The sequence below is a fragment of the Haemaphysalis longicornis genome, unplaced genomic scaffold, assembly GCF_048455015.1.
Source record: "Haemaphysalis longicornis isolate Haplotype H1 unplaced genomic scaffold, Haemaphysalis longicornis Haplotype H1 scaffold_10, whole genome shotgun sequence".
Classification (NCBI taxonomy): Eukaryota; Metazoa; Arthropoda; class Arachnida; order Ixodida; family Ixodidae; genus Haemaphysalis; species Haemaphysalis longicornis.
This window is the reverse complement of record NW_027526204.1, coordinates 11,350,405-11,364,552: the sequence shown is the minus strand read 5'-3', so window position 1 is coordinate 11,364,552 and position 14,148 is coordinate 11,350,405. Positions and strand designations below refer to the sequence as shown.

Below are 14,148 nucleotides of genomic sequence, written 5' to 3'. Positions count from 1 at the left end.
ATAAAATAATTCCGTCGCTTTCAATGCTTTATTCAAACAGCCCACATAGGGATACCAAAGACTGAATGTTATTCTTCTTATACCCTGGGACAAGTTTTAGATACCTTGTTTCATCTCTCGTGCACATTAAAGTGCGTTGCTGCGCGGCTCACTGTCACGGTTGCTAGCGTTAGTCCCGGCAGCATAAAGACGATATATCTACAGATTCCGCTTTCAAACGTTCTGGGGCCTCACGGGAAAAACCTTTTCGGTTTAGTGCTTCAAGTGACCCCCTTTCATTTAGGGTAAGGAGCACATATACTCTACAAAAATCGGTTGTCTGTCCCTTTGACAAAAGCGTTTGTAAAAGCAGTTGAAGGTACAAGAAAATATGGGTGCTTTTTCTCATAAACTGTTAAAGTTTACATCGTTGTCCCATAAAGTTCCAGCCTTCCGACCCATAGAGTTTCATACAATAATAACTAGAGAGGAATATGGCGCCGCAATCGTCCGCCGCGATGGGCGTGATGGGTAGAAGTTGATTTGGATTGGCCCTTGGTGGGTCCCGGAAATTACTACGGACTGGATAATGCAGCCAGTTTCGTTTTCTTCGTGGTCTTGCTTGCTCGCCTTTTCTAGTACAGGAAATATAATGCGCGTTAGGAAAAAGCTTTCGGAAATGCGTTTGCCTTTGAACTCCTTGTCGCACGTGCTGGCGCCACACTGAGTGAAAATGTTCTATCATCAAACTTGCCAGTCCCGCGTGTTGTGATCCATTCGTTGCCTGCAGAAAGAGCGCGAAGACGGCGGCCAATTCGTCTGCGAGGCGGCAGCGCCGCTCGTGTGCCAGAACGTTATGATGATGATGGTTGGATTGTAATGCCGCAAGGCCAACTAAGGGCGAAGAGCGCCAGATAAAAGTGATTTCATGAGAGCGACATGAAAGTAAAAGTCGAACATCTCAGTAAAAATAAACACTGTAAAACACAACGTAATCAAGATGACTGGTGTAGAGCGCCTGGTAATAAATGAGATGTAAAAATATTACGTCCGTAAGAAACTCAAAAACACGTTTGATTGAAAACATGGGCTCCTCTCCTAAGAAGTATGATGGGTGTGGCGGAATATGTCATGTGCATAGTAGTGGGAAGTGTTTGCGTCGTGTTGTGTCAAGTGCCTTGCATTGTATGAGAATGTGGATCACGGATACGGCCTCTCCGCACCTGCTGCACAGAGGTCTTGGAGATCCAGTGAGAAGGTGCGAGTGCGTTGCATGTGTGTGCCCTATCCTTAACCTAGCCAAGGCGACTTCTGTGTATCTATTGCGTGTGTCGGTGGTGTATGGTCCCAAGTATGGTTTTATTACGTACAACGGGTTGTCTGTTTGTCCACTTCAGTGTGTTTGCCATGTTTTGCAAAGTTGTTGTCTGATGTGTGGCTTCACGTCGGTGTAGGGTAATGGGGTTATGTCTCCTGTATTCAAGGGTGTAGCAGCAGCAGCCCCTCCACTGGCGGCTTCGTTCCCGGCTATACCACAGTAGCCAGGGACCCAGAAAAAGACCAGTTCAAATTTCTGAACATACACAGACATACAATAATCAGATCAGATTTACAACGATCAGATATAAACGATCAGATTTACACCGTGTTTTTTTGAAGAATTTGTTGACGACAATTCCCGCACAACACTGAGGTAATCTGTATAGATAATGGATTCTTGGATGTGGCTTTGAAGTATATTAACAACAAGAAGTACACCATAAGCCTCTGCAGTAAAGACACTAGTACTACCATTCAGAGTTCTAGTGACATTAAGGCCGGGCCCATGCGCCGCGCAGGACACAGAGGCGCCAGTTTTGGAGGCGTCCGCATAAAATTCAGAACACTGATACTTCTGCAAATACATGAAGTGCGACAGAATTGCACATCTGGGAGCTCGGTTTTTATCAATATGTGTGAACGATATGTCGCATGATACAGGGCGGAGATGCCATAGTGCTATAAAATCTGTAACAGAAGTTTGGATAGTATCTAAAAAGGAGACAGCAGGCCCTGACGCTTCCTCTTTAAATCTGAAGAGAATGGCGCCGAGAACGATGGTTGATTTAGGAATTCAGTCATGGATGTATCATAAAAACTGATTGAAAAGGGTGGTGAGGCATGGATGAAAGTTTAAAAGCATAAAGGACATCTGTGTATGGTCGCTGACGTAGTGGGTTCCACTTATTACACTCCACATTCAGGAAAGGCACCACATGCCAGGTGGAGCCCCAGATGAAGCACTGGGTGCAGCATTTTGAGGGTTGTTTTACTTGCTGACCCATAAACAACACTTCCATAGTCCAATCGTGAACCTATCAGGCTAGTAAAAACACGTAAAAGTTGTTTGTCAGCACCATATGAAGAGTGGGAGAGAACCTTGAGTATATTCATTGCCTTTCAGAATTTATGGTTAAGTTGTTTTATATGTGGAAAGAATGTGAGCTTTTCGTCAAGGACTACATCTAAAAACTTGGGTTCATTTCTGACTGGAATTAAGGCACCATTGAGTTTGATGTCTGGATCCGGCCAAGTGCCACGCCTTTTCGAAAACAAAACACAAGTACACTTCTCTGGATTAAATTTAACACCGTTGATATCTGCCCAGACAGCTAGCTTGTTAACACCACGCGGGACTTGGCACTTGCAGATAGACAGGTTACAAAACTTAAAGGATAACTGCACGTCTACATAGATTGAGCATAAAATCGACGGTGGCAATGCCTTCCTAAGGGAATTAATTTTCACAATAAAAAGGATGAAACTTAAAACTCCACCTTGTGGCGCTTCATTTTGCTGCACATGCACCCTTGAGAGTGCACTTCCAACTCTAACACGAAACGTTCTTTCAGACAAGTAGCTGGCAAGTGTGTTTTGCAAGTTAACCGACATGCCGAAGGACTTCATCTCGATTAGGATGTCGTACCGCCACGCGGTATCACAGGCTTTTTCGAGATCAAAGAATAGCGCCATACAATATTGTTTGTGGAGGAAATCATCTTAGATATACGACTCTAATGCAACGAGCTGATCGTTGGTAGATCGTCCCGCCCTAAAGCCTGCCTGGCAGCTCTCGAGAAGACCGTTGTACTCTAAGCAGTACACGAGTCTCCTACTCATCATCTTCTCGAAGAGCTTGCACAGGCAGCTTGCCAGGGCAATGGGACGATAGCTGGGAGGAGAGGAAGGGTCCTTCCCTTCTTTCAGGAAAGCCACTACTATGGCCTCCCTTCAAGGGCGTGGAATGTCCCCGAAAGCCATATTTTATTGTATAAATGTAGAAGTGTTTCAAGAGTGTCTAAGTGTAGGTGTTGTATCATGGTGTACGTGAGTTTGTCTGCACCTGGAGTTGAAGGCTTACATGTGGTCAGGGCTGCCTTCAGCTTATGAATTGAAAAAGGAGGATTGTAGGAAGTGTGCGACTTCTTGCTATCACGCAGGGGCTTCTTTTCTGCAGATGTTTTGTGCTTCATGAAAGTGTTTGTGTAGTGTGCTGAACTGGACACGTGTTCGAAGTGTTGTGCAAGTGTGTTAGACAGGTCTTCAGGTGTGTCTCCTGTTGTGCTAATAAGGGGCAGGCTATGTGTCTGTTGTTTTTTGAGCTTACGTATATGTGTCCAGACTCTGTGTGTGTCCGCTATAATTTAATGTATGTCAAAAAGGTGTGCCAACTGTCTCGTTTTGTCTCACGGCGCACACGTTTTCCGAATGCCTTGGCCCGTTTGAGCAAGATAAGGTTACCCGACGTGGGGGACCGACGAAGGATACCCCACGCCTTGTTCTGGCCCTCTCACGCTCACCTACAGTCCTCATTCCACCGCGGCCTCCTCTGGTTGCGCGAGGCACCAGAGGCGTAGGGAATGGGCGTTTCGGCGGCGAGGATGTGCGCCGGGAGGAGTTGGGTAGCTTCTTCAATGTGTAGGTGTCTTATGGTTGTGCAGTGTAATTTGGATGTCTCTGTAAATGTATTCCAGTTAGCATTTGCTTCATTGAACCTGTTCTGGAAAGATGGACTGCATGGGCCTTTACCTATATATTTTAGTGATGTGAGAAGTGGTCACTACCATATGGGTCAGTGCCCACACCCCACTCGAGAAGACGTAAGAGAACTGTGGAGCGAATGCGCCAAGTCAAGATATGAGTGTGTGTTGTGTCCTATATTAAGGCATGTGGGCTTATTTTTGTTGAAGAGGCATGCTCCTGAAGATGTAAGCAATTTCTCTATCAGGCGAACTCGGGCATTCGTGCGAGAAGAGCCCCAAAAAGAATTATGTGCATTAAGGTCGCCTGTGGAGATGTATGATTCGGGCAGCTAGTCGACCAGCGCCTCGAAGTCAGAGCTCGAAAGTGCATGATCAGGAGGAATGTATATGGAGCATACCGTTATCAATCTATTGAATATTACTGTGCAAATTGCTACAGCCTCACGGACAGTCTTCAAAGTGACAGGGTGGCATGCCAAAGATTTCCGGGTGATTACGGCCACACCCCCAGAAGAGCACGTGCAGCCCTCCCTGTCCTTTCTGAAGACCATGTAACCATTTAGGAAATTTGTATGTTCGGAATTAAAATGTGTTTCTTGTTCACACATTACACTTGGCTTATTAGCATGCAGAATCTCGTACATGTCATCACGATTATTCAGGAGGCCTCTGCTGTTCCATTGGACTATGTTTTCTCTTCCCAGTATTAAGTGTTCAGAGCTACTGGAGTATGAATCTTTATGTAAGGTCTTTCGGCGCTTGGACTGTTGGAAGGGTTTCTTTTACCTTCTCTACTGACCTGTACGTCTCAGCCCGTTCCTTTCGCTGCAATGAAAGCCGGAAGGGCTCGACGTTGATGTCGTCATCTGAAGGCAAGAGGGTGCCCAGCGGACTGGGCCCCTTGACACTGTGCCCATTCTGGAGTTCTTTCCCTGCGCTGCCAGTGCCGAGGTTGTGGGGAGCACAACAGGTGGCACAGGCAGTAAGGCGGGAGAAGGGGTCACTGCTGCTGCATACGTTTCCATCTCCTCCGTGCCCTTGCGTGTGATTTGGGCCGGTGGAGAGGAAGCAGTGGATGCAGCGACGTCCCCAACCGACGTGGTTGCCACCACAACCGCTGCTGCCTCAACAAGCGGCGTGGTGACGGCTTTGGCTGCCTGATGCGACCCAGTGGGGGGCGGGGGCTGGACCAGGTCAGATTCACTGAACTGGGTCCCCGTGGAAATCAAACGCCGCTCCGCACCCGGCGAGCTGCGTCGGCGTACCTCCCCAGGGGGAAAGAGGCGAACCTCTTTCGCGCCTCTGGGAAGGTAAGGTTCTAAGTGACTTTAAGCTTGAAAATCTCCTTCTCCTGTTTGAACTTCTCACATTTTCGAGAGAAGGTGGCGTGGGGTCCCTGGAAGTTGGCGCAGGTGAGGGTTCATGATGGACCATTGTCACATAGGTGATCATGCTGGGCGCACACTGCGCAGGTCAGATGGCCACGGCAGAAGTTGGTTCCGTGCCCAAACATCTCACACTTAAATCAGCGCCGCGGGTTAGGGATGTATGGCCGGACTCAGCATCGAATGTATCCTGCATTAATGAATTCTGAAAGTCTTGACCGATCAAAGGCTAAGATCAGGTGTTTGGTAGGAATTTCTTTTTCTTCTCTGCGTATCGTTATGCGCCCCACTGCTGTTACTCCCTGATTTTTCAGGCCCTGCAGCAGATCTATTTCGGTTTCATTCATGAGGTCAGCATCTGAGATGACGCCCTGTGAGTGTTTAAGGCTTCGGTGGGGCGTGACCGTGGTGTCAAGACCTGCGATGCGTGTCTGGCTCAGGAGATTTGTTGCCTGCCGCTGGGTACTGACTTCGACGAATAGTTCTCCGGTTCTCTGTTTCTTTGCTTTGTAGGATTTTCCTAATATACCTTCTATGAGCTTTGTGACCAAGAAGACGGGCAGAAAAGCAACAGGCTTTCCTTTTAAAACAGATTCAATGATGAGGAAGTGGGGATAGTTGGCAGGCTTTGGGATTGAGATTGTTGGTAAGGACGAAAATGATACTTCGGCGCGGCCCCTTTTCAGGAACCGACCATGTTTGGGGGGGGCGAGGGGGGTTGGAATACCATACGGCATAGTATAAAAGCAGGGAGACGGGGGTACTTTCTTCGTCGGCCTTATCTTGATAGCTGAAGAGGTCCCGGAGCTACCTGCCCGGTAAACAGACAGGGAGCCCATCCGCCGGAGCTTGACCTGGGCTCCGACGGCCACCGTTTGAGGTTTCTACCCTTCACCTTAAAACCACATCACCACGGTAGGTCACAGCTTATGTTGGGGGGCTCGGGGTCCGCTGCGTCGCAAACACCGTCACGAAGATTGCGCAAGGTGCCCCGTGCGGGGGCCAGAACGTTTTATTTTCGCAGCTTACGCCAACTGCTATATGTCTGGGACGGCTAGACGTTTCGTGCGAACGCCGTTTCGGCGGCGCAGACCGGCCGGACACGCCGCCCGTGGGAAAACAGCTACTAAATGAAAACAGCTACTAAACGAAAACAGCTACTAAAACAGGAACTAAATGTTTTGTGCACGGAATAATTTGCAATAGTGAACTGAGAAGCTAATATTTTCTGTTAGAATATGCGCAGTTGTAGCCACGTTTCGATCCTACGAACTCCGATTCTAATACTACCCATCGCTCCATCGAAGTGTAAGTGCCATATCGGAGTTCGCGTTGAAAGTAGCACCAGATTCCTCTCTATTTATTATTGTATTACACTATATGTTCCAACGCCAAGCTCTTGCTCATCGAAAATGCTCTTGCTCATCGAAATTATGGAAAATGTGCAAACTAACAGTCGCAGTGCGCAGACTGTAGGTATCCTTGCAGAAACTTCTTAAAGAAAGAACGTGGTTTCTACACCTTACCTGCGACTGGAAGGTGCAGAACAGGTTGCACAGGAAGGGGTGCTGCGTGCCCAGGGCCAGGACACGGCGTTCGATGAGCGTGCACTCGACGTCGTCGTCCTCCAGCACCACGTCCTTCTTGAGGCACTTGACCGCGTAGTGGCGCCGCGTGCCCTTGAGCTCGGCGAGCAGCACCTGGTCAGCGGAAGAGAACCAGCGGAAGAGATACGGCGCACCGCTGCAGCTTATAAAATGCAATTTGCACGAGGTGTCTTCTGAAACAGCAAGTTTTGAGTTTGGATATATGTCTGCCATGTCATTCGGTTATATTTGTTGACTTTTTCAGCGCACACTGCACAAATGTCCTGCAAGGTACTCATCTGTAAATAATACATACTTTTGTGAATTGATTCCCTGCGCCTGCGAAAAGATGATTTGTTCATTGGGAGTATAATTATTAGCGTTTAAAGGATTCGTGGGGAATGAAATAAAAAAGATGGCGCGACATCACGTTCAGGCGTTGTCGAGTGCGAAGGATGTGAATCCATTTTCTGCGTGTAACTGCAGAACTTTTTCCAAGTCAATACGCATGAAGGCGACAGGCGTTAGCAGGCGCTTTCTTGTGGCGGTGAAGTGCTCCTTAGTTGGACAGCGATCGTGTTGTAAAGCACGCTATAAACAGGATATCAAGTTGGTTCTTCCCGATTCTCTATTGATAAGCAATCCCGTGGTATGAGACAATTAAACAGCAGATGCCCGTGCAGCAGTTCTTAAATCAGTTCAACATAGTTTTGTATCGGTTGCAGAATTATGGTTGAAAAGTGGTTAAAAATCACATGCCAGACACCTTTAACTATGGCTCCGTATTGGCATGCAGCAAATATTGCAAGGTAAAAAAGTGAGAAAATATTTGAACGTTAACTATTGACCATCACCCGGCGTAAGCATCATTCAAGTATTCGAAATAGAAACGCAACCTATTTCCAGCGCATGCCACTAAATGTTAAATCATTGCTTCAACAATTTTGTGGCCACAAAAAATTCTTAAACTGCAAGTATAGGACAATATGGCTAGAATGAACAAAGGCGCTTTTACGACATGAAAAGTAAAAATGGATTATGTAACCTTCTTCGTACGGCCGACATGGTGCAAAACTTCGCTCTTTTTTGCTGGCCGAACAAATGCAATTGGCACAAGCCACGTAAATTAGTAGTTACGAATTACATAACTTTCTCTGTTTATCAGTGTCCGCCGGAAAATCGAGTTGCATAACTTTCGTTCTTGTTTGAAGAGTTTGGAAAGTTGTTTGATGATGATGATGATGATTGGATGCTTATGGCGCAAGGCCAACTAGGGCAAAGAGCGCCAAAACAGTGGTTATGTATGAAGGATGAAGACCTAAACACTAAGATCACTCAAGAAGAACGAAAGATGATGATGGTTGCATTTTAATGGCGCAAGGCCAACTGGGGCAAAGAGCGCCAAAAAAAAGATGGTTAGCTACCACAGATTAAAGTCAATACTAGAAGTGAATGGCACCAGAAGTAAGAACAAATAAAGACAATGAGGATGGCTGGTGTAGAGGGCCAGGTTGTGATTATGCATGATACGATATGAGATTCAGAAATTTAACTTCTGATAGATAACTGAAAACACGTTTGATAGTAAACATTGCTTCATCGCCTAAGAAGTGCGATGGGTGGAGTGGGATTTGTTGTGTGTAGATTTCTGGAAAGTGTTTGCGTCGTGTGGTGTGAAGTGCCTTGCATGTGATTAGTATGCGCACTACGGATAGGGCCTCTCCGCACCTGCTGCACTGGGGTCTAGAAGATCCCGTCAGCAGATACGAGTGCGTTGCATGGGTGTGGCCTATCCGCAGCCTACCCAAGGCTACTTCTGTGTGTCTGTTGCGTGTGTCAGTGGTGTATGGTCCCAAGCGTGGTTTTATAACGTGTAACTTGTTATCTGTCTGTTCACTCCAGTGTGTTTGCCATGTTCTACGCAAGTGTTGTCTTATGTGTTGCTTGAGGTCTGTATATGGTAGGGTTGTTATGTCTACAGTGTTCCTGAGTGCAGCAGCAGCTGCCCTCTCGTCTGCCAACTCGTTTCCAGCGATCCCAGCGTGTCCTGGGACCCAGCAGAGGAGAAGCTGATGCTTCTGCGCATACACAGACATGATAGTGTTAAATACAAGATTAACTATGTGGCTGATGCTTCTGCGCATCCACAGACATGATAGTGTTAAATACAAGATTAACTATGTGGTTTTTGGGGGGTGTTTGCGATGACAGTGCGCGAACAACACTCAAGGAATCTGTGTAGATGATAGACTTTGGAATTTGATTTTCAAGTATGTGTCGTACAATCAATAAAATTCCATATGCTTCTGCTGAGAAAATTGTTGTGTGGACGCTCATTGTTCTGGCTGCACTGAAATTCGGACCATGAGCAGCGCAGGAGACGATAGTGGAGGTTTTAGACGCGTCACTGTAAAAATCTGCAAGTGGGTATTTAAACTGAAGAGACAGAAAGTGCTGCAGTATTGCAGCTCGCGGTACCCGATTTTTGTCAAGTTTCATAAAAGAAAGGTCGGAGGACACAGGACGAACTTTCCAAGGAGGTAAAATGTTTGAAGAAAGTTGTTTGAAGAGTTCGGAATGTTTTTGCAGCGCGCCTATGAAAACGTCACCTTCGGGGTGAACCGGTGCACCGACCGAGAGCTGCACTTTAACAAGATAAAAGAAAATGCTACGTTAAACAGTCGTGGACGATTACAAGAAAGGACGGATTCAGGCGCCCGTATCTGTCGTATCTTGTCTTCGTCGAAGTACCTTTTGTTTATTTTTTTGTCAGCTACAAATTTCGCGGCGGCATATTACCTGCTCAGTCATACGTCCTTCGTCTGCGGCATGACCAACGTCAGGTGCGATCAAGCACTGCCTGCTGTTTCACCGAACACGGATACCACAGAATAGGAAGGATTTCGGCTTCCTCGTGGCTCGTAGACGTGTTAATGCATAGTGAAGAAAGCAAAAGCCCTATTCTCGACTGCACAAATTCCCGGGAAATTTGGGAATTAGCCGGAAGTCTTTTCTGAGTAGCTTTGAATTTTGGTCACGTGCTTCCGGTTGACAAAGTGGTTGTGTGTGCTGTCGTCATTTTGAAGTTTTATGACATTTAAGGGCACCAGTTCTAAAGTTTGCCTTATTTCTCTTTACTGAAAGCACATAATTTTTGGCCGGCAAGGAAAAACCAGACTAAAAGCACCAGACATGACAACGTAGGCCTGTCTTTGCTATTCGACAAAAACAATGCCTGTAATATACGCCCTTTCTGTGATTGACTGAGAAGTCATGACGTAATTTAAACAGTTGGCGGGAACGATCGCGTCATGCACGGGCAACTTCAGCCTGCGTAAAAGTTACGCAATGTTACATAACAGCTTGAAAATGGCGGCTGCTTTTGTCGCAAAATAGCACAAATTAAAGCAAAAAATTTCCCCTCACTTCGGCGCCGCGAAATGTCCGCGAATTTGCAGCAGGCGCAGTTTCGCATGCACGCGGTTTAAACCATGTTTTCTACCGAAACAAATTATACTTTCAACTGTTTCCAAGCCAGCGATCACGAAGCATACAAACAACGTGCAGTATTTTGCTGTTATGCTTGGAAATCAAATAAAAAATGTTTGCTTGGCGTAACCGCAACATAAGAGGGCAGTACAAGCCTCTCCACGACAAAGAGAATGCAACGCATGGCATTTGTCCACACACCTCCAAGTAAGCTGCTGGGTCACATGATCAGACTCAAGCCAAAAATAAAGAAAAGTGACTTTTTGGTTCATTACAGCACTGATTGAAGTCGAGCTTGACGAATGAGTGAATCAGCGACATCGGTGCGCTCCGCGGTTATCAGGCGTAGCGCTTCGCTGCTGTTATGTGCCATACAAGCGATGGTCGCGGCCGTCTTTTCAGGGGCGAAGCTCCTCTTGCTCTGGCCCTGTCCCGTCCCTCGTTGCTGCTGTATGCGGCACATTAATGATGATTGTGGCAGGATCCCCCTAGGGATTGGCCAACCAAAGATTGGCCGAAGAGGTCAAAACGTTCAACGCGTTCGTTGCTAACCAACAAGGAGGAGAGGAAGAAGAAGAGGTAGTCGTTCGTCGCCTGCGAGCTCAAGACACGTACCGGGGATACGCGACACAAGACGGTCTGCAGAAGGCGACGGCAAACGTGGCTAAAATGTGACACACTGAATTCGCCAACTTACCCATGGAGATTCTCATCGTCCCAAACAAGCCCTACATAATCATCACAAACATCGACGTCGTCGACGGGCTTGTCAACGGAGCGGTGGTAAGCTTGACGTGTCGAGTCTTTATATGATGTGCGGGCGAATGTTTCAAGGTTTTACCGATAAGAATTTTAGCTTCGTCCCTCTCATCATCATTCACTTCGTGGAGATGGCGGGATGTTTTTCTGTCATCACGCCTTAAACTTGTAACATAGCAGAAGGCGATGGCGTGGCGGCGGTGGCGGCCGGGAAGGTGATAACGCAACAAAGGTTGCATTGAATCAGAGAGCCCAGCTATGGTACTAAAAGCGATTGAAATAAATAAATAGATACGGCAAAAAATTGCGTGATGTTCTTCAGCTCGACATCAGCCTTTCGCTCACTTTTGGATCAACGTTACTCGGTCGCCCTGCGGTGTTAATGCCAATTTTGACCTGCAGAGATGTGTTTCTCTTGCCAGCCTCAGCTACCGCCTTAATTTTTATAGTACACGCGAAGAGTTTTTATATCTTTTATGCACAAAATTATTCCTTGGTTGGGATCTTTATGAGCGAAGCGCCAAACTACACCGAATTTCGTCAGAGCTACACGTGCATCACGTCACTGATTGGTTACGTTGTGCTTACGCAAAAAAAAACATGGTGAATTTCTTGGGAATTTGTGCAGTCGAGAATAGGGCCCCAAATCCCCGAAACCGCTTAAGAATTCAAATGTCATGCCAAGCCCGATGCAAAAAGGGGGGTCTTCCCATAAACCCCCACGAAGACATGGATTACCAGGCGCAGTTTCCTCTCTAGTATACTTGCTAAGAAACTGTACGGGCCGGCCACGGATAGTTGGCATGACCGACGAAGAGGCCGACATCCGAAAGGCAGGGCGGGCTACTGAAACTATGTGTCCGTCAATGCTCACCTACAACAGCTTCGCGATGCAAGTATTGCGCATGAGTGCAAGCTTCCCTGGATTCGTTTTACCAATGCAACAAATTTCTGGAGCAAGGTGGCTGACAGCGTAGCTGCGGAAAAAACTTAAACTTTGTACCTGAAGACCGTAATGACTGAAATCGTTATACAATATCACCTCTATTTGGGTGATTTGTGGAGCTTCGCTGATTTTAGTAAACTGCATTTGAACAATTCGTTTGTTTTTACAGAAATAATGGCCAATCTGCAATTTCTTGCGCTCCATTGCGCCTAGAAGCTTTATCATTATGAGTAGTTTGTCAATTTATTTTCTTTTTATTTCAGTGACATATTTTGCGACGTTTTTCGTACGTTTGGACAATGACAAACTAAATAAAATGAGAAAAGCAATGGCTAAATTAGTTTCTAGGAATAAGACATATCCTTACACTTTATGACTCGTTTATATTAGGCCGCTTGTAAAACATGTGGGCTTATATTGAAATTCGAAACATAAATAAAGAGCAGCAAAATACGTTAAAAATGGTTGTAATGACGGCTGTTTATGGGAGACTGTCGTCACCCTGACAGAACAAACCAACACCGGTCACAGCATTTTCTCTCGGACGGGCGCAGGCAGCCGTGTGGTGCCAAAGTTTGTGGTTCTCGCTGACGATTAATGATAACTGCGCAGTCCGGTGCTGCCACGTCCTGTTCATCGTTCTTCGCTATTCCAGACCCCGCGAAGACTCAACGCATTGTGCTTCGCCACGGCTAGTTGAATTCAAGACAATCTCAAAGCCAGCCTGTAGAACACCACCTTCGAAATTTTTCTACAGTCGTGGATACGGACACATGAACACGCCAGCGGAACAGGCACACTCGGAAGACAGGACGGGTCTGCTTTATCTACGTTTTGACTTTACTGTCCCCGGCTACCGCTTTAGGGTACAGAGTACCAAGAGTTTAGCGCAAAAAGTATGCGCGCACCTTTCACAGGTGTACCCGCACCTTGCTGTGGGTACCCTTTCGGGCTTCAAAGCTACCTGACATGAAGAAGCACATGGCTGGCTCCATCCACAAAAAACAACAAGGTGGCTTGGGCATGTCTCTGATTGTACACAAGAAAATAAAACAAGGGCCTCTTGACGTGTTAATCCAAGAAATTGGCCAAACAACGCAAATGTGTCAGTGAACATACAGGTGTTTAGACGTGGCCGTTGCGTAAAAATGGCATGATTCAAGAGAGACACTTTCAAAACACAAAATTTCTTTCCTTGAGAGCCCCACTTACAAACCTAGTTCGCTTGATGCAATAAGCGTCGTTTCTGTTTTCTGTTCAGATTCGCCTCATTTGAGTGCAGTAAAAGTCCCGCATGTTCGAGTTCACGTTGCACGTCTCAGGTATTGCAATTCTAGCCAAGTTACTTATGGGCACTATACCGAGGAAAACAACGCGTTAAAGCTTTGCCTAAGCTATGTCCAAGAGCGAGTTTTTTCGGAAGCTCGTGGGAGTTGCAACGCTCATAAAATTGGTAACCCGTTCGACCAACCGCAATTAGGTTTGGGCAACCTGCCATAGCATTGGGCCATTTTTACAGCATGCGCCGAAAAGACCACCAGTGAGAAGTCAAGGAGGTCAAGACGTGGCTGCTGTTCAGCTCAAGCAGGAGGAAAATGGAGGCGGCGTGATCAATAGAAGATTACTGTTCACGGAGCAGTGCCGTGTCATGAAAAGCATATGACATTTGCCGCTGCAAGATATAATTCTTAACGCCCTTCTTTTCGCCCTAGCACATGGGACGCAGACGAACAAATTCATATGTGATTGAAGATGTCCCACTGTGGAACGTCAGGAGATCATTATGGGCTTGTAGTAAACGCGTGTGGAGGGCGTTGTTCGTTTAATTAAGGAAGGGCGACAGCATATATACCACCCCAGAAACAAATTGTTGCCGAGGGGCACACAGGTGATTCGAAGGGGAGTTTACGTGAGCAAGTTCAGACGTAATGAACCAGTTCGATTGAACCACGATTGCTCAGATTCGAAGATTTTGGGAGAGA

General features: G+C 46.6%; 1 protein-coding gene across 7 annotated transcripts in view; it reads right to left on the bottom strand.

Moving 5' to 3' along the window:
* Window positions 1-14,148, bottom strand: part of LOC144158171 (putative protein kinase C delta type homolog) — a 493,518-nt gene that overhangs the window by 60,767 nt on the left and 418,603 nt on the right. For all 7 annotated transcript variants that reach the window (XR_013319963.1, XM_077688850.1, XM_077688851.1 and 4 more), the window contains one exon: window positions 6,913-7,086. Coding sequence is in view for 6 of the 7 variants with exons in the window: in XM_077688850.1 (XP_077544976.1) it covers window positions 6,913-7,086 (174 nt within the window). In the remaining variant the exon portion in view is untranslated. The remainder of the gene's footprint in view (window positions 1-6,912; window positions 7,087-14,148) is intronic.